Source organism: Pangasianodon hypophthalmus, chromosome 5 (assembly GCF_027358585.1).
Source record: "Pangasianodon hypophthalmus isolate fPanHyp1 chromosome 5, fPanHyp1.pri, whole genome shotgun sequence".
Classification (NCBI taxonomy): Eukaryota; Metazoa; Chordata; class Actinopteri; order Siluriformes; family Pangasiidae; genus Pangasianodon; species Pangasianodon hypophthalmus.
Window position 1 is genome coordinate 3392592 of NC_069714.1, and position 22662 is coordinate 3415253.

A 22662-nucleotide genomic window follows, 5' to 3' on the forward strand; every position below is an offset into this window, starting at 1 on the left:
TGAAAAACCTTTTTTACATAATTGATGTCACTTACAAGCTGCTTACCCAGCTGTGGTTCTGATTAAAAACCCTCTCGTCTATCTGGACTGCAATCAGCTAGTATCAGCGATATCAGAAGAATTAAACCTAATGCTATATGTGCTGGAACATCTGGAATTTACTAATATGGCTGAAAATGCTTTCAGTGAATTTCAAGTTGTTTTACATTCACAGCACCAAAAGTTCTACATTTTATTTGGAGAGACTGAAACACCAATAGGCCTCATTAAATCTTTTATCTTAAGTCTCAAGTAAATTTGAGTGTAAATATTTCTGAAATAGATGGAAATAAAGATTCAATCCAGATTTACACGAATTGATAATGTGTGTGTGTGTGTGTGCACATGTTGTAAAATGCAATCACCTGTAAATTACCAAGTGTGATCATGGCACAGCTGATTTACATTTTGTGACACCCACGTAAAAGGCACAAACTTCATAAAAGGCAAAAAAGCTCACAGAGAGCTGAAAACGAAATAATGATGACTGAACTATGAAAGTGCATCATCTTAAATAAGCAATTTAAACTCAACAGCATAATCTGTATATAAAATTGCAGTAACTCAAGACAATTTGAATCCAATCAATAGGATAGGATACAGTTGTCGCTAAACATGAAACTGGATTTTCAAGAGTACAACATTTCTTGTGTAAATGCTCCTGTGAGTGATTTAAGAATACATCTGATTGTAACCAGCTTGATAATTAAGGGCTTTGTATACGTTTACTTTGTGGCAGATACAAGCAAGCGTTCTTAAATTGCTTCGTTAACAGCATTTCCAGTTGCATGCTGAACTTCAGGTTTTCATAAGATAAACGACTCCATAACATCATTTATCCATGAAGATACTTTACAGAATAGGGGCGGATCTAGAGAAGCCCACTTAAATGTGATTGGCTACCGTGGTTTAAAAACTGAGGTTGACTGGTTCAGGGAATTCAGGGAGGCTCATGGACGAGTATAAGCCTACACATTACAGGAACAGACGTGTGACGCCCTTTGAGGCAGCTAAAGGGACGGAGGACCTAGAGGTTTCTTAGTAAGAGGCGAGCTGTATTTTTGCCTGATTAACCCCTTTATAAAATACTTATATTATTTACCCATGGGGATATTAGTAAACCAAGACTCTACAACATAGAACTGACACTCAAAGGCGCTACAGCAGCTCTTTCAGAATCCTGGGTTACAGTTTCATTTATATTATAAATCTGCTTAAAGTCATATATCATACAGGCTTCATTTAACTTGATATTGCTTCACAAGCAAGAGTCATGTAAGATAATATTAATTGGTTATTACTGATGTCGTTACATTTTCTGAAATTTATGTAAGCCCACCACACACACACAGGGCCACCATGTGAATAATGCTTTTGTACCTACCTTGGCTCCACTATGAAAAAAGCTACCAGTTTTGTCCATCAGCCCAAAGAACCCGTTTTTCAACAGATGTTTGTGGAATAATTTAATCTGTGAAAGGATCTATGCATTTGGCAGGGACATACCACCATAATAGATTTCGGAAACCTCATGTCCAACATCTGCTTTTTTCAGCTATAATCCTGTGAAGCATTTTTGAACTATAGTATCTTGAACCATCCTCTTTAATGTGCGTAAGGTTACATACAGCTGGTAGCACTGCTCCCTTACAGCCCCGGGGTCCAGGGTTTGATTCTGAGCTCAGGTTACTGCATATTCTTTCTGTGTTTGCATGAGTTTCCTCTGGACTCTCCAGTTTCTTAGCACTATTCAAAATCATGCCTGTAGGTAGACTGGCTATGATAAATTGCCCCTCTGTGAGTGTGTTTGTGTGTTTGTGTTTGTGTGTGTGTGTGTGTGTGTGTGTGTGTGTATACATGGTGCCCTGCGATGGACCGGCATCCCATCCTGGGTGTATTCCTGCCTTATACCCGGTGTTTCCGGGATAGGCTCTGGATCCACCGTGACATTGACCAGGATAAAGTGGCTACTAAGGATGAATGAATGAATAATTTAACATCACTGGAAAGATGTTATAAACACTTTGAAAATTGAAAGCATTTTAATGGTATTATGTATGAATGTCTTCAGGCAGTCTGACACATGGTAAAAAAGCAAAAGGCATACGGTAACTATGGCCATGTGAGGCGATTTCCTCCCCAGAAGTGAGGTTAGTTAGTATATTGTATTTGAATAGCTTGACTTTAGAGGGCAATGCTCCTGTCCTTTCTAATGATGGCTGCCAGTTCAGAGATTCCTTTCTTTGGCTGAAGCAATTTGATGCTCTTGCTGTTAACTGATGCATGCCACAAATACTAATCTCTCTATCTCTCTCTCTCTCTCTCTCTCTCTCTCTCTCTCTCTTTCTCTCTCACTTATTTTCTTGCTGTATCAGTCCTCTTTCAGGTTGTGGCTACTTATCATGAGTTGCGTAGCTGGTGACTGAAGTCCACCCTCTCAACTGATCCAAGTTTAACCGTTCTCCTAATCTGTGCCTTGTCCTCTGACCCAGGATGCATAATGATCATTGCCATGTAAAATAACCTACATTTCCGCAAAACCTTCAAAACGGGAACATTCTCTTTCTAATATCTGCCCCAACACAAGTATAGGCTTAGAATATTCCCTTCATAGACAAATAATCTACCAATAATCTGCTTGAAAATACGATCCATTTCCTGGCCTTGCCCCCCTACCAGCAGCAACCATTCGTCCCTCTCTCGCCACAGCGGTCCTGCCATCCAGGCCCCGCTCCCACCAGGCGCCCAGCATGGCGCCCCAGGGGCGGGAGCACCTGGTGGCTCGGGAGCAGCAACAGGGTGCCCGAAGGCGCAGCCCTCATCTTCGCCACACACTGAGCCCTGAAAACCTGAGGAGCCTATCCGAGCGTGGTGGCACTGAAACGGCTGCAGCTGGCACAGCAGGACTCACTAGAGCTAACAGTGACACAGACCTGGTCAGTTCACAGGGTCGCTCTTCCCTCACAGCCTCTACGCTGGAGTTCACCCTCGGGCGTGGACAGAACCTAGTCATCTCCTGGGACATCAAGGAGGAAGTCGATGCTACTGACTGGATTGGCCTCTATCACATAGGTAAGAGTTGATCAATTATTACTTGCTCTTTGGGTTCATACCATAGCAAAATCTTATTTGTACCAGCTGAACTGTCAAGGAGTATGTTATAAAACAGTACAATCAAAATAATTTCTAAGTAAGTACATTAATGAAATAATAAGAACATAGTTTGGGTTTAAAACTGATATTTACATTTCTAAAAAAAAAAAGAAAAAGAAAAACCTGATGAGAAATTTGAGGCCTTTGCCATTCTGCACAGTGGAATGGTGATCAGCTCTTCTGCTGATATTCTTGACAGTTTACTGTAATTAACAATTTGATTAAATATGACTCATAACCTTGGTCACATCACTTGACCTATAAAGTAGCACCCTTTGACTTCAGCGATTCAGTATCGGATCAGGGTATAGATCAGGTCTGTGATCCTGGAGCCTCAGTGCTGAAACTCAAGCCTTCCAATCACACTCATGGGAAGCCTGAATGTCCCTGAGTTGGCAAAGCGACCATTCTCCTGATGCCATTTAACCATCGGTTCTTCACAGGAGGAGGACTGAAGGACTCAATCCTTATGTCTAAAAGGCATGGTTTCAAATCATAAATGTTCTGTTTTTATAATTCTGACAGAACACAAGCTGAACACATACACAGCAGATCCTTCCCCATTCTGCCTTTATATACTACAATCCCAATCGCTAACATAATGCAAAAGAGAGAGAGAGAGAGAGAGAGGGAGAGAGAGTGGGCAAAACAATCCATCTGGGCACCTTGCCTTGGGCTATTGACCCGGAGGCCTCAGTACTTCATTACCTTCACAAGGGGCTCATCCCTGGGGTGCTCTACATTTCCACAACTAAGCAGACATTCAATGATGGCGTCAAAATGATCTGCCTCTTACTTTAACATTAGAATGGGACTTAGTGCGAGTGTGATAAAGCATAAGGAGCATAATTTGCATCATGTGCCCAGTATGTTAGTTGCCATTGCATTTCTATTGTGCATGTTGTACTATATTGTTGAGTTTTCTTTACAGCTCTGTGCTTTAATCACAATATTTGGAGATACCTATTTGGACTGTTTTGGTCTTTTTCACATTTTATATGCATATAGCCGTTTTTCAGTTATTCGGTTATTGTTAGTTTTAGTCTAAATTTAGTTGATGGAAAATTTTAGTCAGTGAATGTTCTGCAGAGTCTGAAAAAAATATTATGCTACTTGCACTTAATAATTTCAGTGACTTTTGTCATTCCGTGTGCTAGGTCTAGCTAACTAGTATTATATTAGCCTTGCATGACAAAAAATATACATTTTAAAAAAACATGATACATGATAAAAAAACATTTTATCACAAAATAACATTTTATCACAAAGTTGTTAATGTTAACAAACAAATATGGAGTATGGGAGGCTGGGATTCACTTTTGTCCAGTTGACAGATTCTGATATTCTGGTCTGTTTTTTATTCATTGAGGAACATGCCATTGCATTTTGTCATATTCTCTAGGCAGTATTAATTTATTATTTAAATAAGGGCCCTAGCAAATGAAACATTTCATAATTTTGAATTTAAAACCTATACCCTTATCTAAGAAGGATCAATCAAAAACCTTTTTACAGCTGACTTAGTGAACGCTAGTAACTTGAGCACAGTGTATCACTTCAGATAATATTCATTTGTTGAAAATACCTCAAGGTTCTATAATGGGATTGATTTCATCTATCTTACTAAAAATAGGTTAAACAAATATTTCCCACGCATTCCTTGACATGGTTTTGGTCTCCTTAGTCAGTTAAACAGGCTTCGTGCAATTCATAAATATATTTGTCAGAATTCAGAAAACACTCCTGGATGTTAGCCCTGATTTTTCAGTTTTATCTTCATGACAGTCATAAAAGTGTTTACAAATTCTGAAAATGAATGTCCATAGTAGTTTTATTAGTGCAAATTGGACTTGTCTTTCCAGGAAAGACAACATATACACCAGCACACAGACACTTGTGTTTTTTCTGTTAGACGAGACCTGTCCCTCAAACATGTGGGACTGCAAGAATCGTGGCGTGAACGGCACGCAGTGTGGTCAGATCGTCTGGAGGCTGGAGGCTGGCCCATACTTCCTGGATGGTCAGTATGGCTGCAGTTTGCTAGCATTTTATTTGTCCTTCATTAAGGACATTTTTGCTATCATTTAAGGAATATGAATTATCCCAGAATTCTCCTGTTTATTCTCCTCTTTTGACTTTTAGCTGAGACCAGAATCTGCTTTAAATACTATCATGGTTTGACTGGAGCCTTGAGAGCCACAACGCCGTGCATCACTGTCAAGAATCCTCGATTTTCAGTCTGTCTTTTTAGTTAAAGTTGTTAATGTTTATAGAATCCGTGTTTAAAAGGCATTACTAGATATACAGTATTGTATATACACGTAGATATATTTTATTTATATATGCATTTGTGTCAACTAAATGGGTTAACTCAAGAAAAGCATGAAACTTTATCCTGTATTGCTGCCATTTACAAATTCATGTACTGTATATTTACACCTTTGTAGCAATACAGAACCTTCTAAGTATAGATAATATTAATATCTTTATATAAGAAGCTAATTATTTTCAACTTCCAACAACCAGATGTGCAGGTTTATTTACTGTGATACACAGTGAGATAAATAGATTAAATACTTGAATGTGTGTATTAGTAGTAAGAGTGTGCATGTATGTGTAAAAGGAAAAGAAAAGAAAGAGTGAGAGAACGAGACAGCGTGAGAGAGCTTGAGATACTGATTTCGGTTTGTTGTCTAGGCTGATAGCCAAGGCGAAGGACAGCTGACTTCAGACACGAGCCGAAAACTGCTCAGCTTCACCCTGTCAGGTCAGCTGGATACGTGACTGAGTGCGACGGAGTCCAAAAGTCTGAGTCTAAAACTCTTTATTCCATCAGTTCTCAAAAAGAATACAATTTTCTGACATTATTAAAAGATACATCCAAAATGTTATATTAAATGCCTTCTGACATAGCATAATATTACTTGATCATAATATCACTCTTCACCAGTGTTGTTATTATTTTTCATTTGTTTTCATATTCGATATATTGAGTCAGTATAGGGTTTTGTCTGTAACACTGTATCTAAAGAATCCATAGGTTACAAGGATTTCTCTAAAAGCTGTAAAAATATGTCTCAGCTTAATATATATATATATATATATATATATATATATATTTTTTTTTTTTTTTTTTTTTTTTTTTTTTTTTTAAGAAAAAAATGTGTATTAATTTGGACGATGCAAAAGAAACAACTCAGTGACTGTGAGTGACTCAGACTTTTGGATATTTGTAAGTATCCATCATTTTGACTGTGCTATGATCTGACTCTTTGTAGATATCCGAGCCGTGGGATTGAAGAAAGGCATGTTTTTTAATCCTGACCCCTATCTAAAGATGAGCATTCACCCAGGCAAAAGGAGCGGGTTCCCCACCTTCTCCCACCACGGCCAAGAGAGACGATCTGGCATTACAACCAATACTACAAACCCTGTGTGGCATGGAGAGGTGCGGCACACACACACACACACACACACACACACACACACACAGAGTACTATTTTAGGACTCATTACGAATCTAAATATACAGTATATCCGACTTTCTATAACGCTGTTTTGTGTCATTATGCCTACTGTTAAAAGCACTATACTGATAAAATTGATAATTTGATTTAACTGATTTAATTTAATTAATATGTTAATATTAATATGTTTTATCCTGTGTTCCATGCAGAGACACACATTTGTGGCCCTGATAACTGATGTCCTAGTAATTGAGGTTAAGGACAAGTTTGCTAAAAGTCGGCCAATCATTAAACGCTTCCTGGGTCAGCTAAACATTCCTGTTCAGAGGCTGCTGGAAAGACATGCATCAGGGTCAGTGCAGCTTTTCCCTTGCTAATTATTCTCATTTTTATCCACAACATGATACAGCATGCTTAAGCAGGAGGGTGTCATAAAAATAGTTTTAATCTGCATATGGAATTCTCACAGGAACCAATCCCTGAGCTTCTCTCTCTGCCGTCGCTTGCCTACTGATAATGTAAGTGGTCAGCTGCAGTTTAAAGTGGATATCACCTCGACTAACCAGGACGGTGAGATAACACACACGTACACATACACACATACAGTACACACAAACACAGAGTTTTGATTTCAGCGAAGTGCGTACCAAATTAGATTCTGCTGTGTAGGTTCATATTTCTGGTGTCACTTTGCCATTATGATCACGTATCAAAAATACTTATGTATTAATAGATAGTGTGACTGCAGAAGTTACACTGATCAGCCATAACATTAAAACCACTGACTGGTGAAGTGAAAAGCATTGATTATCTCGTTACAATCACACGTGTCAAGGGGTGGGATATATTAGGCAGCAGTTGTGATGGCTAGATGACTGGGTCAGAGCATCTCCAAAACAGCAGGTCTTGTGGGGTGTTCCCGGTATGTAGTGGTTAGTACCTACCAAAAGTGATCCAAGGAAGGACAACTGGTGAACCAGCGACAGGGTCAGGGGCGCCCAAGGCTCACTGATGCACATTGGGAGCAAAGGCTAGACCGTCCGGTCCGATCCCACAGAAGAGCTACTGTAGCACAGACTGCTGAAAAAGTTAATGCTGGCTCTGATAGAACGGTGTCAGAACACACTGTGCATCGCAGCTTGCTGTGTATGGGGCTGCGTAGCTGCAGACCGGTCAGAGAGCCCATGCTGACCCCTGTGCACCACCTAAAGCACCTACAATGGCCACGTGAGCATCAGAATTGGACCATGGAGCAATGTAACACCTACCTAAACATTGTTGCAGACCAAGTACACCCCTTCATGGCAACAATATTCCCTAATGGCACTGGCCTCTTTCAGCAGGATAATGCTCCCTGCTACTCTGAAAAAATAGTTCAGGAATGTTTTGAGGAACATGACAAAGAGTTCAAGGTGTTGATGTGGCCTCCAAATCTCAATTAGATTGTGCATCTGTGGGATGTGCTGGACAAACAAGTCCGATTCATGGAGGCCCCACCTCACAACTTACAGAACTTAAAGGATCTGCTGCTAACGTTTTTGTGCCAGATAGCACAGCACACCTTCAGAGGTCTTGTGGAGTCCATGACTCAATGGATCAGAGCTGTTTTGGTGCCACAAGGAGGGCCTACACAGTATTAGGCAGGTGGTTTTAATGTTATGGCTGATGGCTGTATATTAACTTTTAAACGACTACCTATATTTTCATCCTAGATTTCACCCCAGAGACAATCCTTGGGGCAGCAGCTTTTAATGGACCCCCCGGTACCCCTTCTGATGATGAAGATTTGCCCCATCATCTTCATTTACCTTCTGGTGTTCTGTACCCCACCCGCTCCCAAAGTTTTCGTCGAAATGGCGAAGGAGGTGGTGCTCTATCACCTGATACAGAGGTTTGTTCTAGTGCTTTAGATGAAGAAGCTCTGCCTTCTCTCAGCATACTTCAGAGAACCTTTAGTGAGCAGCTTGATGCCATTGAGGCTCCCAAAGGACCAGGTGAGCGTCCAATGGGCGCAGCATCTCCAAAACTGAGCTCCAGCTTCCCCACCCACACCCGCCTCAGTGATATGCTCCACATTGACTCTGACGAAGATGAGGAGAGGTCTGCTGGTATTGATCCCATACCGCCTGCTCTGAACGGTCTCACCAGATGTCCAGTGATGCTCCACAAACCTCCTGAAGAACCTGAGGAACTGGGGGAGCCACCAGAAGAAGTTGGGCTAGAGTCAGAGGTGGAGACTCTGAGTTTAGGGACTGAGGTGGTTCTGGAGCCAGAGGCTCTGCCCAGTTCTGTGGCTCCACAAGTAGAGACAGCAAGTCTGATGGAGAGACAGGATGAAGGAGAGGAAGAAGAAGGACTGGGGCCTAGTGAGGAGTTGGCCACCGAGGTGGATATCTCATCCATGGCATCTGACTGTGGCCCCATGCCTATGTCTGCTGCTCAGGTGAATTTTCTTACTAATAAATTTGAGTTACAAAGTCTGAGCCCAACATTTAGAATGGATCTAAAGAACATGTCTTGTTTGAGAACCTGTCTAAATTGTATTAGTTTAAAAAGTGAAGAAATAAAAACAGTTATTTCTGGTGGACTTTTAGACTGTATTGTACCCTACTGTACATGTGCACTTTTATTTGTACACTTTATTGGTCTAAATTCTCAAGTGAAATTGTTAAGGGTATTCAAATTACCTTGTAAAACCATCTAAAAGCTTGATTATATAGAGTACCCATCTAACAGTCTACAACTGTTTCCACGATTGCTCATACAAGGAAGCAGAACAAGGGGCGGAGACGGCTATAGATCCAGGGGGAGGGGATCTCTCAGATGACCCGCCCACAACCTATGAGGTCATTGATGCCAGAGGTGAACCTCCTCCGACTGATGAATTTGAACTGCACACACCACCTCCAGAGTTATTGGGCAATGAGGATGAAGATGATGTGGAGGAGGACACGATGTCCCGAAGGTGGAGTCTAGAGGCAACAGCAGGCGTGTCACAGGAGGAGGACGAGGAAGAGGAGCTAATGCATTCAGGGGAGGGCGGGTCTATGGACTCTGAGACTTTTGCTACAGACACAAACACAGATCCAGGTAAAATCATTAGTTTGTTCAAAATTAAAAAAAAAACTTTGAAATGTTGAAGCCTGCTCAACATTAGTACACCATTTCACGGCTGTAGAATTTTTTGTATGTTATCAATGCATTAGCTTTTGGCCAATAAGGACAAAGTTATTAAAGATTCAAGGATATCAAATTCATAGAGATATGAAAGAAATGAGGGCAGGGCAGGTAGCTTTGCGCTTTGTTTCAATGGTGAAAATGTTTGAGTTTTAGGGTTTGAGAGTAAATTTTTAGATTTTCAAAATCATCATGTAGATAAAGAGATAAAGAACAAAATAATGGTTGATTCAAGTGTGCTATGTGATATACATTCATGTGTTTTGGTTGAAAAGCAGAAAATTTCCATCTGGTGGCTGTACTTTGAGCATTTGAGGAATGGGGATGTCCTGTGGATGTCCACTGGAAAAAAAAGAATGAATCGCAGAAACAAGCTGCTAATTATTAACTAAAGATTCAGTTGTGGGCTTTTTAGACTTCAGCTCCTGTTTTTGGAAGTCTAAATATTACCTGGAAAAACAACTTCATCATATGTTGTCCTTTTACCATTTTAATCTGGTTGAGGGTGTTTTTGGCAGTAATGAGTGTATGAGCGTGACTGTTGTACAGGTCCCACTCAGCTAAACGGGCATCAGCAGGTTCATTCACTTCCCTCTGTAAGACAAGACATCCATCGTTACCAGCGTGTGGACGAGCCGCTTCCACCCAGTGAGTGTGTGTATGTGTTTGTTTGTCTGCATGCGCATGCATTGCCGTGTGTGTATCTGTTACCTTACAACTGTGTACATTTGTTTTTGTATGTATAAAATGTATGTATATATGTATATGCAAATATCATTATGTTTATTAAGACAAATTGATTTGATTGTTATGATTTTTTTTTTTTTTTTTTACTGTATTTTGTATTTGTCCATGTCCATGTAGGGCGTACTGTGCAGATTGCTACTTTAAACACTCACACATTTCACACACCAGTTTCAAATACGAAGACCTTGCTTCACTAGACCAGTTTATCACCAGGAGAATTGCTGGGCATGTTTCTGTCAACTAAAGCCATTTTTCTAACCCTGTCTACCTGTATCCCACAGACTGGGAGGCTCGGATCGACAGTCACGGCCGTATCTTCTTTGTGGATCATGTTAACCGAACCACCACGTGGCAGAGACCCACGGGCCCTCCTGCTCCTCAGGGCCTAACCCGCTCCAGCTCCATCCAGCAGATGGAGCAGCTCAATCGCAGGTGAGAACTCCATCATCACCAAATACATAACTCATATCTGCTGAAGATACAAGAAGAGTTTGCCCAGATTTGTAGTGTGGGAGCTGTAAGTGAAGTGGCAGTAATGATGAGTTATGTGAGTAACCACGGGCCAGAAGGTGAAACGGAAAAAAAAAATCCTAAATGCTGAAAGAATTTACGTTTGGGCCGGGTTTGAAATTAAATAACACATATTAAACAGATAGTTTGATATTGATATGACAATAATTGAATTCTGTGTTAATGCGCCAGTTTTTAAACCTATAACACCTTCACACTACAGCCATTGTTCTGTTCATAGAAAATTACCTGTTATGTTGCTTAGCAACCAAAGCGTACTGTTAACAGACAACATTGTGTGGCAGAAGAATTGTTTATCATGAACATTATTAAAAATAAATTTATCCCTTACCCGGGTTTGTGGCTTATTGCTTTATTTTGTTATTGTGTTATTGAAAGTGTCTTGTGATGCGAGTTAGCCATTAGTCTGTTTCATTTCTTCAAAGTAGCTCTCTTATTTTTAAAATATAGCAGGTCTCTGGTGAGTTTCACAATGCTGAACTGTTAATGTTTTAAACTTTTGGAATACTATTTCTAAACATGAGGTTGCGTCTGGCGTTCCATCAGGTACCAGAGCATCCGCAGAACAATGACCAGCGAGAGGAGCTCAGAGGAACCAAGCATAGACTTTCCTCCTGTTGATGATATGGAAGTGTTGTCCCACTCCATCTCCGGTAAGTTATGGATGACATTACACCAGCCTGTTGTCAATAGCTTTTTTTTTTTTTTTTTTTTTTGGAATGAACAACATTTTGGCCGTGAACACTTGTGCAAAGAGGAGAGGTTTTGTGTCACAAGTGAAGCGCAGAGAAAAATTCAGGATGTTGTATGGTAATGCAGTGTTTAAATTATGTTCTGATGAGTTTTTTTCTAAAGTTCCAAAGATACATCACTGGACTTTAAGACCTGGCATTTTGGATTGAGCCCAAGACGTCTTGCCAACACTAGAAACTAATTGCTCTGCGTGTATGTGTTCTTGCCAGACTACCGTAGAGACGGCTCTTTGGCTCAGACCAGCTCTCACTCCCGTCTCGCCCTGCTGCTTCAATCTCCTGGAGCCAAGTTTCTCTCCAGTCCCGACTTCTTCACTGTGCTGCATTCCAACCCTGTGAGTGCAACACACACACACACACACACACACACGCACTCTTTGGATAACAAACTCAAATTCTGGGAACACATTGTTCCAATAAAATGCAAAGTGCTGATGAAGTAGTGCGGTTAACAGAACAAATCAGCGGTCTAAGAGGAATGCAGATGGCACTGGAAGAGACGTGTTACTTCTTGTGTTGTTATTCTGTCCAGTTTATTTTACAGATTTGTTGAATTTACTGTCGTTTTAAAATAAAGGAGAGAAATTAAGGAAGCACAGTTTGATGAATAGATAAAATTCGACACAAATATATAATGGGCGGAATGGTGGTGCAGCGGTAGCTCCAGGGTCCCTGATCCCTCGGGTTAATGTCTGTGTGGAGTTTCTGTGCATGTTCTCCTCAGGTCTGCATGGGTTTCCTCAGGGTTTTCATGTTTGAACGTGGTTCCCTGCGTCTTATCCGGGGTGTATTCCCACTTCACGCCCAGTTTTCCTACGATAAGCTCCGGACCATGATAAAGCATTTACTGAGGATGAATGAACAAATATTTAATCCTTTAATAATTAATACTCTTCCACAAATGTCACTATATTTTAACATTTTAAAGAGTACCTTGCATCATTTTGGATTTGAATTCCCCAGGACCTGCTTTAGTGAATAATACCCTCACCTTTTTAGTGTAAGTAAAGGAAAACACTTAGTCATCACTAGCGTTAATTTGAGCATTTGATTACTGCCTTTGCATCATGATTGTACGGAACAGCATGTGAGAAGGATATAATTCATCTTGAACAAGCTTGTGAACAAGCTCATTTCTAAATAGCCTGTCTCAGGATAGTACACACAGTGCCTGCTACTCAGTATTAATCATTAGTACTCAGTATTAATCATTTAGATTACATTAAAAATTCTCAAGCAGAGAATTAATATTAATGGCCCAGGAAGAAAAATCTAGAAATTATACTTTTCCATTGTCTTTCAGAGTGCCTATCGAATGTTTACAAGCAACACGTGTCTGAAGCACATGATCAGTAGAGTTCGACGGGATGTGCAGCACTTTGAACGCTACCAGCACAACCGAGACCTGGTCACCTTCCTCAACTTGTTTACCAACAAACAGCTTGAGCTGCCGCGCGGCTGGGAGATGAAACACGACCACACTGGCAAGGTGTGTGTGATATATCATGTGGGAGATAATGAACAGAAGTATATATTTGGCAAGTCTTATTTAATCATGATACACAGTGATACTGAATTTCTGAATTTGATTTGTGCTTTTGTTACTGATCTAATCCTGTCTTCGCCTGTGTCCTGTCATTGGTTTGCTACCCGACTGTGTTCACCTGTTCTACATTAGATCACTGATTAGTTTGTTATGTATATGCTGCTGGCGTACTCAGATCCACAGCTGAACAGATAAATCTGATTTCAGCTCCTGAAACCAAATGATTGCAAATCTTTCAGCATGCGCAGCCTCATTCACATTCAAATTAACACACATACAATGACATAGGGAGCCCTCTTGCACATGACCATATGGTTATCTCTATGCAGCTGCATTGTGAGATGTCACTGTGAAAATTCATTCAGTGTTAATCAGAACTGGAATCAGTTAACTATCATCAAGCTCATGACAGACACATTTCTCAGCCATTTGGTGTGCTTACAGAGGACACTCTCAGAAAGCTCGGTAAAATTATGTTAAACTAGCAGCATTTATTGTGCTGTCTTTGTAAGAGGCAGGACGCAAAGCTCATAAACCTGGTATATGTTTGATTGGGACAAATCAAAAAATTATTATCCAAGTCCATATACGAGGGTCAAAACACAGGCAGACTGAAATAATCCATAATCAGAAACGAGGAAAACAAGCACTACAGGGAATTATTAAGACAAATTAATGAGAACCAAACACAGAACAGGTGAACACAATCAGGCAACAAACCAGTGACAAGACAGAGGCAGAGACCGGACTAGAACAGAAATCAAAACATATACGAGCACATGGCATGTGTTGACATGGGAAGTGTGACAGAGCACAGTTTTGATACATTTGGCCATCCTCGCTCATGTGCCACTCCACCCAATGTCCTAGTTCACCAACATGGATGTGCCTGCTCTGGGAATAGCTCATATCTAATCCAATTATAAGTCGTGATTCAAAACTGATCAAGGCCAGAAGTTTCCACTCTCTCAAATTAAATTTCTATAGAAAGTAAAACAAATGGTGACTCATTTAGTTAAAAGATAAATGGTAGTACAGCCACATGGTGCAATATATATAATAAATCAGGAGCACTGCACATTGGACTAAATAAGTGCAAAATGTGTAAAAAAAAAAAAAAAAAAAGTACAAGACAATTGCAAAGCTAAAGACAACAGTGCATCACAGTACACTATATTCACAGGCCAGTGTGCATGTTATGACATAGTACACACTGAGTATATATAAAAAAGATGAACATCATGAACTAAGTGGTGTAATTGTGCAGAAGCTCGGCAAAACTGCAAATTATATCATTAGTAGCAGAAAATGTGGGTGCAGCAGCATAAAGTGTATCATAAGAAGATTATAACTGATTTAGAGAGACTGGATGTAATGGGAGGAATAATAACTGTAGTATATAATAGAAAAGCAAATATGTCATTGTAATGATTTTTAATTGCTGACATACTATTAAAGTTTTTTAGGCTTTAAAAGGTCCTTGGAGAGATTTACTGGTGTAGAACATGTATAAATAACATTTGAATTATTTATGACAATATGCTGTCAAAAAATCAGCTCGCATTTTACCCTTTAACGTTCTGTGGAGAGACGTTTATTTAACATTTATGGAAGGAGTCTCCAGTGTCGGCGCTTTGTGACAGTCAGTAAGATTCTGCCACAGGAAAGTCTTCAGGACAGAAGGGTTTTGCTTTTTGGGTTCTTGGTAACTAGACAGAGAACTTCAAGAAAGAGAGAAGAAAGTGGAACGACTATTTATAGCTGCTATAACATAAGTGATAACAGGAACTGACTTGTTTCCACAATATTAAATGTAACTGTAGATGGTTAAAAGGCATGCCGTCCCATTCATTAATAAATGAAAAATTATAATCTTTGGCAAATTGCTGTGCTATAATAAAAATAAACACATCGTACCACCCCATAACATCACACCATCTCCTCATGTTTTATTACTTACTCAATATTTTGTGTATGGGGTTCTAAATGTTAGTGGCATGTTATTAACAACGCTGATCGAACTGGCACCTAAAGTGTTTTCTATACGTTGTCTCTCATTAGCTCTTCTTTGTGGATCATAACTGCCGTGCCACGACGTTCATCGACCCGCGGCTGCCCCTGCAGAGCTCACGCTCCAGCGGCCTCTTGGCCCATCGACAGCATCTGAGCCGCCAGAGGAGCCACAGCGCTGGAGAGGTACAGGTATTGCCTCTGCGTTCACTGCCACATTTTATTACGTCTTTCTCATCCTCGGATGAAAAGAGTACAGTGCATTTAGAAAGTATTCAGCCCCCTTCATTTTTTTCATCTTTTGTTATATTATAAATGCTTTTCTGCCATACCGCATAAAGACAAAGCAAAAACCAGATTTGCGATAACTTTGCAAATTTATTAAAAAGAAAAAACTGAAATATCACATTGACATAAGTATTCAGACCCCTAACTCAGTGCTTAGTTGAAGCAGCTTTGGCAGCAATTACAGCCTCAGGTCTTTTTGGGTAAGATGCAACAAGCTTTTACCCTGACCAGTGTCCCAGCCCCTGCCACTGAAAAACACCCCCAAAGCATGATGCTACCACCTCCATGCTTCACAGTTGGGATGTTATTGTGCAGGTGATGAGCGGTGCCTGGTTTCCTCCAGTTATGATGCTTGGAATTGATGCCAAACAGTTCAATCTTCATTTAATCAGACCAGAGAATCTTGTTTCTCACAGTCTGAGAATCCTTTAGGTGCTTTTTTGTAAATTCCAAGCAGAGAGGCCTCTGTCTGGCCACTCTGCCATAAAGCCCATCCCCACACATGATCTCTGGAGCTCAACCAGAGTGACCATCGGGTTCTTGGTCACGTCTCTTACCAAGGCCATTCTCCCCCGATTGCTCAGTTTGGCCCAGCTCTAGGAAGAGTCCTGGTTGTTCCAAACTTCTTCCATTTAAGAATTATGGAGGCCACTGTGCTCTTGGGAACCTTCAGTGCAGCAAAAACTTTTTGTAGCCTTCCCAAGATCTGTGCCTCGACACAATCCTGTCTCTGAGCTCTGCAGGCAGTTCCTTTGACCTCATGGCTTGATTTTTGGTTTGATATACACTTTCAGCTGTTAGACCTTATATAGACAGGTGTGTGCCTTTCCAAATCATGTCCAATCAATTGAATTTGCAACAGGTGAACTCCAAGCAAAGTGTAGAAACATCTCAAAGACAATCCAGAGAAATGGGATGCCCCTGAGCTAAATTTCAAGTGTCTGTGTATGTTAATGTGATATTTCAGTTTTTTTCTTTTCAGTAAATTTGCAGAGTTATCACAAATCTGTTTTTTGCTTTGTCATTATGGGGTATGGAGTGTAGATTGATGTGAAAAAAAAATTGAAAGCATTTTAGAATAAGGCTGCAACAATGTGAAAAAAATGAAGGGGTCTGAATACTTTCTTATTGCACTGTACATACTTGTTTTTCTTTGTGCTTCAGGTAGCAGATGACTCTCGCTCCCCGAGCCCGCCCATGCAATCTCGACCCTCGAGCACTTTTGCTGGCTCCAGTCGCAACCAGTACCAAGACCTGGTACCTATGGGTAAGTGGGAGTGCAAAACCTCACTCCCAGTCCTACATACACACTTCTTGGGAAAGAATTTGTCCTGCTGAGTAGTGCCCTTGTTACTGAGACCTCATTTGAGAGTAGGTTTTAATCCAATGTGGGTTACATTGGTGCCATGACCTAGTGCTGGAGTAGAACTCGAGTCTGGTCTAAAGAAGTTTTCTGTATTGACTTGGATTTCTCTCAGACATTTGTTCTTGGACTTGTCTCAGTCTTGTCTCACTTGTCTAACTCTCACAAAATAAGGTCTTGGTCTACACGAGAGATGTGTTTTCATGCACAAAGTTTGACAAGAAGTAATTTCTTCTTCTAGAAAACTGTACAATAATGTACTAACTGTACTAATCACTGGTACAATACACAAATGAAGCCAACTAGTTAAAGTAAGGCTTGGCCTCAAAAAGGATTTCAGTCTTGACTCAGTCTCACTTTCATTTGGAGTCGATCTTGTCTTGGCCTTGACACTCTTAAGACTCGGTCTTGACTCATTCACAGCTACGCCTGGTCTTGAACTTGTCTTGGACTTGACAAAGGTTGTCTTGACTACAGCTTTACCATGACCTTCTAGCCCACTAATACCTGCTGGTGCTGAAGATGGAAGAAAAAATCCGAAAGGGAAGCGGATCTAGTGTCTAAACCACTTCATAGCATATGTAGTGTATAAACCACTTCACCATAGGTATGGTTAACATTGATTGTAATTTAAAAAAAAAAATTTTACCAATGTTGTGTACTGACACTGAGACATTATTAATCCCAGACCAGTGTACATTGAGTATCTTGTGACAGATCAAAAATAAGTGTGTTTAACACTTTTCTTACACTGACTTACACAAACATGCTTCTGTTTTTCTACAGCTTACAATGAGAAAATTGTGGCGTTCCTCCGACAACCAAACATCTTAGAGATCCTACAGGAAAGGCAGCCGGAGCTTGTGAGAAACCATTCCCTCAGGTACGTTTCTCTGTCAGTTAAACTTCATTTCAACACTGACTGTGTAAAATGAAGCCAACAACAAAGAATTATTTCACTCTTCTGCAATAATATGATGAATAAATGAATTATGTTTCCATTGCTCAGTATTTTTTGGGGAAAGATATCTGCAAAAGGAACTGATTAAAGAGAATAGTGCAGATTGACCAAAAAGGTTTGTGTTTGCAGAGAGAAAGTCCAATTTATTCGGAATGAAGGTGCGTCTGGATTGGCTCGGCTCTCTAGTGACGCAGATCTGGTGATGCTGCTCAGGTCAGTGACTGTGTGTATGTTTGTGTGTGTGTGTGTGCGTGCGTGTGTGTGTGTGTGAGGGTGGCCTCAGGTTGAATTGCAGTTGTGCATGTTTGACCCACAGGATTAATTAGCTTGCGTGTGCTAGTAACCAAGAAGAGTCTCAATACTGAGGGTGTGTGTGTGTTTTACACCATAGTGTGTATGGCAGACTTGTTTGTATGTTACATAGCCCATCTCTCCTTGCAGTCTTTTTGAAGAGGAAGTGATGTCGTACGTGCCGCCCCATGCCTTACTACACCCCAGTTACAGTCATGCCTCCCCACAAAGCTCCCCTGGTGAGAGGTCACATGACCCGGTCTCACTCCATACGTCCCTCTTCCTTTACCTCAGTGTCTTTCACGATTCTCTGTGGTATCAGTGTCAGAAGTTGATGTCGCATATTAAAACTATTCTTTTACTTCATCATTTAACTATATCATTCTTTGAAAAATTGTGTACGATTTTCTGGATCTTGCATTGTAGTTTCTTTTGTACTTTGTATTATCTTTCATTTTTTTTCCTTCATTCATGTTTTACATTTTGAGTTTAATGTATACTGTCATGTATTGTTAAAATGTTGGCCTACATTTTAAAAGTGATTCAGAAATGAATCACTTTTTTATTGATGTTTTTTTTATTACATACAGTATGTAATTATACAATGCAATGATGAAAAGATTAAACTGTGGAATTTTATTTTTAAGATATGACATTTCCATTCTCTTACTTCTGTATCTTTGCCTCTTTCTCTCACACACGCACATGAAGGAACTCCTCGTGCAAATGCTCGCGCCCCCGCGCCTTACAAACGCGACTTTGAGGCTAAACTAAGAAACTTCTACCGCAAACTGGAGACAAAGGGTTACGGGCAGGGCCCAGGGAAAGTGAAGTAAGTTCGCATTTTCTCAATGTACTTTGATTTGATATATACATACATACAGATTTTATATATACATTCAGTATATGTACCATCACTTGGTCATGTTTTTCACCTGTGGCCTGTGTTTCTTTTTCTGCCATTTGAGCTCAAACCCATGAATCCAGTATAACACAAGAATATTTCCTGCACTAATTCCCTTAGTCATATCATCAGGGGCAATGATGATATTAGTAGAAATAAGGAACCAGCAGAACCATTAAGACTTAAATATGATAGCACTTAGGACCCTAATCTATTTTTTACCCTTTTTATTTTCTTTTTTTTTAGGCTTTGCAAATTGTAACAACAAGATGCATTTGTACTGTATATGTATCATTTGTATAGGATGATTGGAAAGCTTAAGTCTTGAGTATTAAATAATTCTGGAAATATGAAATTAAGAATATTAAGTGCAGAAAAATGCATTGAATGGGCTGTAAGAATTAAACATTAGACACTAGTATATAATATCCTGCTGCCTTTATTGTCCTATTCCCAGACTGATTATCCGCAGAGATCATCTACTGGAAGACGCCTTTAATCAGATCATGTGCTACTCACGTAAGGACCTGCAGAGAAGCAAACTGTACGTCAGCTTTGTAGGGGAGGAGGGGTGAGTAAACCAGAGTATTACATTTCTATGGTTTAGTTTTTCCTGCAGATTCAGATGTGGATTATTAACATCTGAGTCATCTCAGATTTTCCGCAGAGTGCCACATTTTCTAAAAGGTTAGCACAGGTTGGGCTGGTTAGGTTTTTTTTTTTCTCAGCAGTAATGTGCTTATACTGTAATGGCCTTAGGTGATGTATTAGTCTACGCTCTCTCTATCCAGATGTGAGTTGACAAAAGTTCAGTCATTCAAATTCACTAGTATAGGAAACTAGTAAATGACTTACAGCCTTTTAAAGACTTAATGACTTAGATTGGGAAAAGCCTACTCGGGTGTCTGGTTTATTGTTTTATAATAATAATAATAATAATAATAATAGAGATGATAAATGCACTACATCATCGTACCTGTGTGTACAGCTGTGGTATAAGGTGTTCAGTGTGATTGGATAGAAGGTGTTGTTTACTGTACTGTAATCACTGACATGCTGAAGCTTTCTGTGAGGAGACGTTTATGTAACATTTTTGCAAGGAGGGTCACTAAACAGTCAAGTGATATTAGGAACTTAGTGGTTTCTCACAACATTCAATTAACTCTAAATGGTTAAAAGCATAATCTGTCATTTATTTTAAACATTTTAACAAAGATTTTAATCTTGGCAAACTGCAGTGGTATGAGAGGAATGAAACACATACTGTTATTGACACATAACAGAGTTATTAACAGTAACTCTGTTTTGCATCAGGCCACTTCACAGCACCTCGTCATGGATTATTTTCCTATAACAGCACACCCCTGAGTGTTTTAGACCTTACCTAACAGTACAATGACAGTTCAAGGATTATTTAGTTATTTAATAAACTGCTAGAATTTTAAACAAATGTATAAATAGGACCTACTTTATTTATATTCCCCTCAGAGTATTTCAGATGTCTTTATCACAGTACACTGTAATATTAGTACATCACACCACCGAGCTGATAAACAGACTGCAGTGTTTTCATTGTTGCAGAATAAAAAACATTTTGTATTAGCAACCTCCTGTACAGCCAGCCAATGTGAACAATGAATCAGGATGATTTGCAAAGTTCTCCTAGCTTATGGAGTCTTTCTTTGTCTATCAGGTTGGACTACAGTGGCCCATCGAGGGAGTTCTTCTTCTTGGTGTCCCGTGAGCTCTTTAACCCATATTATGGACTCTTCGAATACTCAGCCAATGACACCTACACTGTGCAGATCAGCCCAATGTCGGCTTTCGTGGACAACCACCATGACTGGTGAGTCAGCAGAAAGCACAAAAGCAATCAGTCAACCCACTGTGTTATTGAAGTCAATAGGAAGGATAATGCTGCAGAAAATTCACTTAATTAATATAACAGCCAGTTTATCAAAGATACGCTTTTTACTCAGGTTCCGGTTCAGTGGGCGAATTTTGGGCCTCGCTCTGATTCACCAGTACCTCCTGGATGCCTTCTTCACTCGGCCGTTCTATAAAGGCCTGCTGCGGATGTGAGTCTTTCTACTGCTTCAGTGAAATAATTCTCCTTCAGCTCTATTAGAAGTGGAAAATATTCTTGAGAAATGGGGTTCAGAGGCCCTGTTCACTCTTGACTAGGTTGTTTGTGTATATGATTTAGCTAGAGGTTTGTGTTCTTTCAATCATCCAGTCACTTGTGCTAGAAGCATTTAGATTACAGATATTTACAGAAGAAACGTTTTTTAATGTAATTGCTCAAGGAAGAGTTTTTTTGACTACTTGTCAGAGTTTCTTTTGTTCTGCCTTCCCTTTTCTTTTATTGTGTCACTACTGTTCCAGTGTCAAAAGTCTTATTTTAATACACTTAATAACTTAATCTAACTTACTTCTAAATGAAAATTTATATACTGAACATTTTACAGTCCAATTTGTCAATGATTACAGTTTTTTATTTATTAAAGAAAGACGAATACTACTTGTATTTACATTTAATGTTGTGGAACATCTGTGAAACAAGATAGTTCCTATTATCACTTTTGTTATAACAGCTATAAACAGTTGTTTACTCACCAGCCTTTCTTGAAGACAATAAGACAAAAAAATACAGATTGTTACTGAAAAAAAAAAGCAAAAGGCATCATGCTCCGTCCCATGGCTGAATTATTATATATTATAAATTAAATTTACAGCTTTACGTCTGACACTGGATACTCTTTCCATAAATGCTAAAAAAAAATAATATCAGTGATTATAGCGTTTACTTTTTTAGTTATTATTATTAGTCATAGATCACGTCGGAGGGTCCTGCATGCAAGTCCCTTAGTAAGCTGTGATTATAGAAACAATAATGTAATTAGAACTATATATTATAAATATAATCTCGCAGTTATGGAAAATTAATCAACACTTTCTGACCAATCAGATTCGATCAGACCAATCAGGCGCATGATCTTGGTCTCCACCATTATTACTTGAGGAAACAGATTTTTTTTTATCTATGCCCAAGGAAACAGAGAGCATCTGAGATTTTAAGACTATGTTTGTTCAAATCCAACTTCTACCAGAGAATCACTGTTCAGTCCTTGAGCAGGGACTTTAACCCACAAATCAGCTCTGTCCTTGCAATGTATGTAAATCTCATTGACCTTTATTTTGTAGCCCATGTGATTTGAGTGACTTGGAGTTTCTGGATGAGGAGTTTCATCAGAGCCTGCAGTGGATGAAAGACAACGACATTGAGAACATGCTGGATCTCACCTTCACCGTCAACGAGGAGGTGTTTGGTCAGGTCCGCTGTGTGCTCATGGCTCTTACATTAGCCTTAGCCAACAATTAGATTAGCTAACATAATAAGCCTGTCAAGATTTAAATAATACAAACATCAAAA

At 39.7% G+C, this 22662-nt stretch overlaps 1 protein-coding gene across 2 annotated transcripts in view; it reads left to right on the forward strand.

The window, feature by feature from the left end:
- Positions 1-22662, forward strand: part of hecw2a (HECT, C2 and WW domain containing E3 ubiquitin protein ligase 2a) — a 41504-nt gene that overhangs the window by 10461 nt on the left and 8381 nt on the right. The window contains exons 2-25 of one of the 2 annotated variants that reach the window (XM_034304883.2): positions 2415-3111; positions 5105-5212; positions 5335-5429; positions 5890-5959; positions 6471-6640; positions 6869-7011; positions 7129-7229; positions 8372-9102; positions 9428-9749; positions 10386-10484; positions 10865-11015; positions 11661-11767; positions 12077-12201; positions 13170-13355; positions 15474-15608; positions 16875-16977; positions 17860-17956; positions 18164-18247; positions 18476-18564; positions 19037-19157; positions 19687-19800; positions 20923-21075; positions 21209-21307; positions 22434-22563. In XM_034304883.2, the coding sequence (XP_034160774.2) occupies positions 2790-3111; positions 5105-5212; positions 5335-5429; positions 5890-5959; positions 6471-6640; positions 6869-7011; positions 7129-7229; positions 8372-9102; positions 9428-9749; positions 10386-10484; positions 10865-11015; positions 11661-11767; positions 12077-12201; positions 13170-13355; positions 15474-15608; positions 16875-16977; positions 17860-17956; positions 18164-18247; positions 18476-18564; positions 19037-19157; positions 19687-19800; positions 20923-21075; positions 21209-21307; positions 22434-22563 (3855 nt within the window). In that variant the 5' untranslated portion in view covers positions 2415-2789. Of the gene's footprint in view, positions 1-2414; positions 3112-5104; positions 5213-5334; positions 5430-5889; positions 5960-6470; positions 6641-6868; positions 7012-7128; positions 7230-8371; positions 9103-9427; positions 9750-10385; positions 10485-10864; positions 11016-11660; positions 11768-12076; positions 12202-13169; positions 13356-15473; positions 15615-16874; positions 16978-17859; positions 17957-18163; positions 18248-18475; positions 18565-19036; positions 19158-19686; positions 19801-20922; positions 21076-21208; positions 21308-22433; positions 22564-22662 lie in introns of both variants that reach the window. The other variant, XM_034304882.2, reaches the window with a different exon arrangement.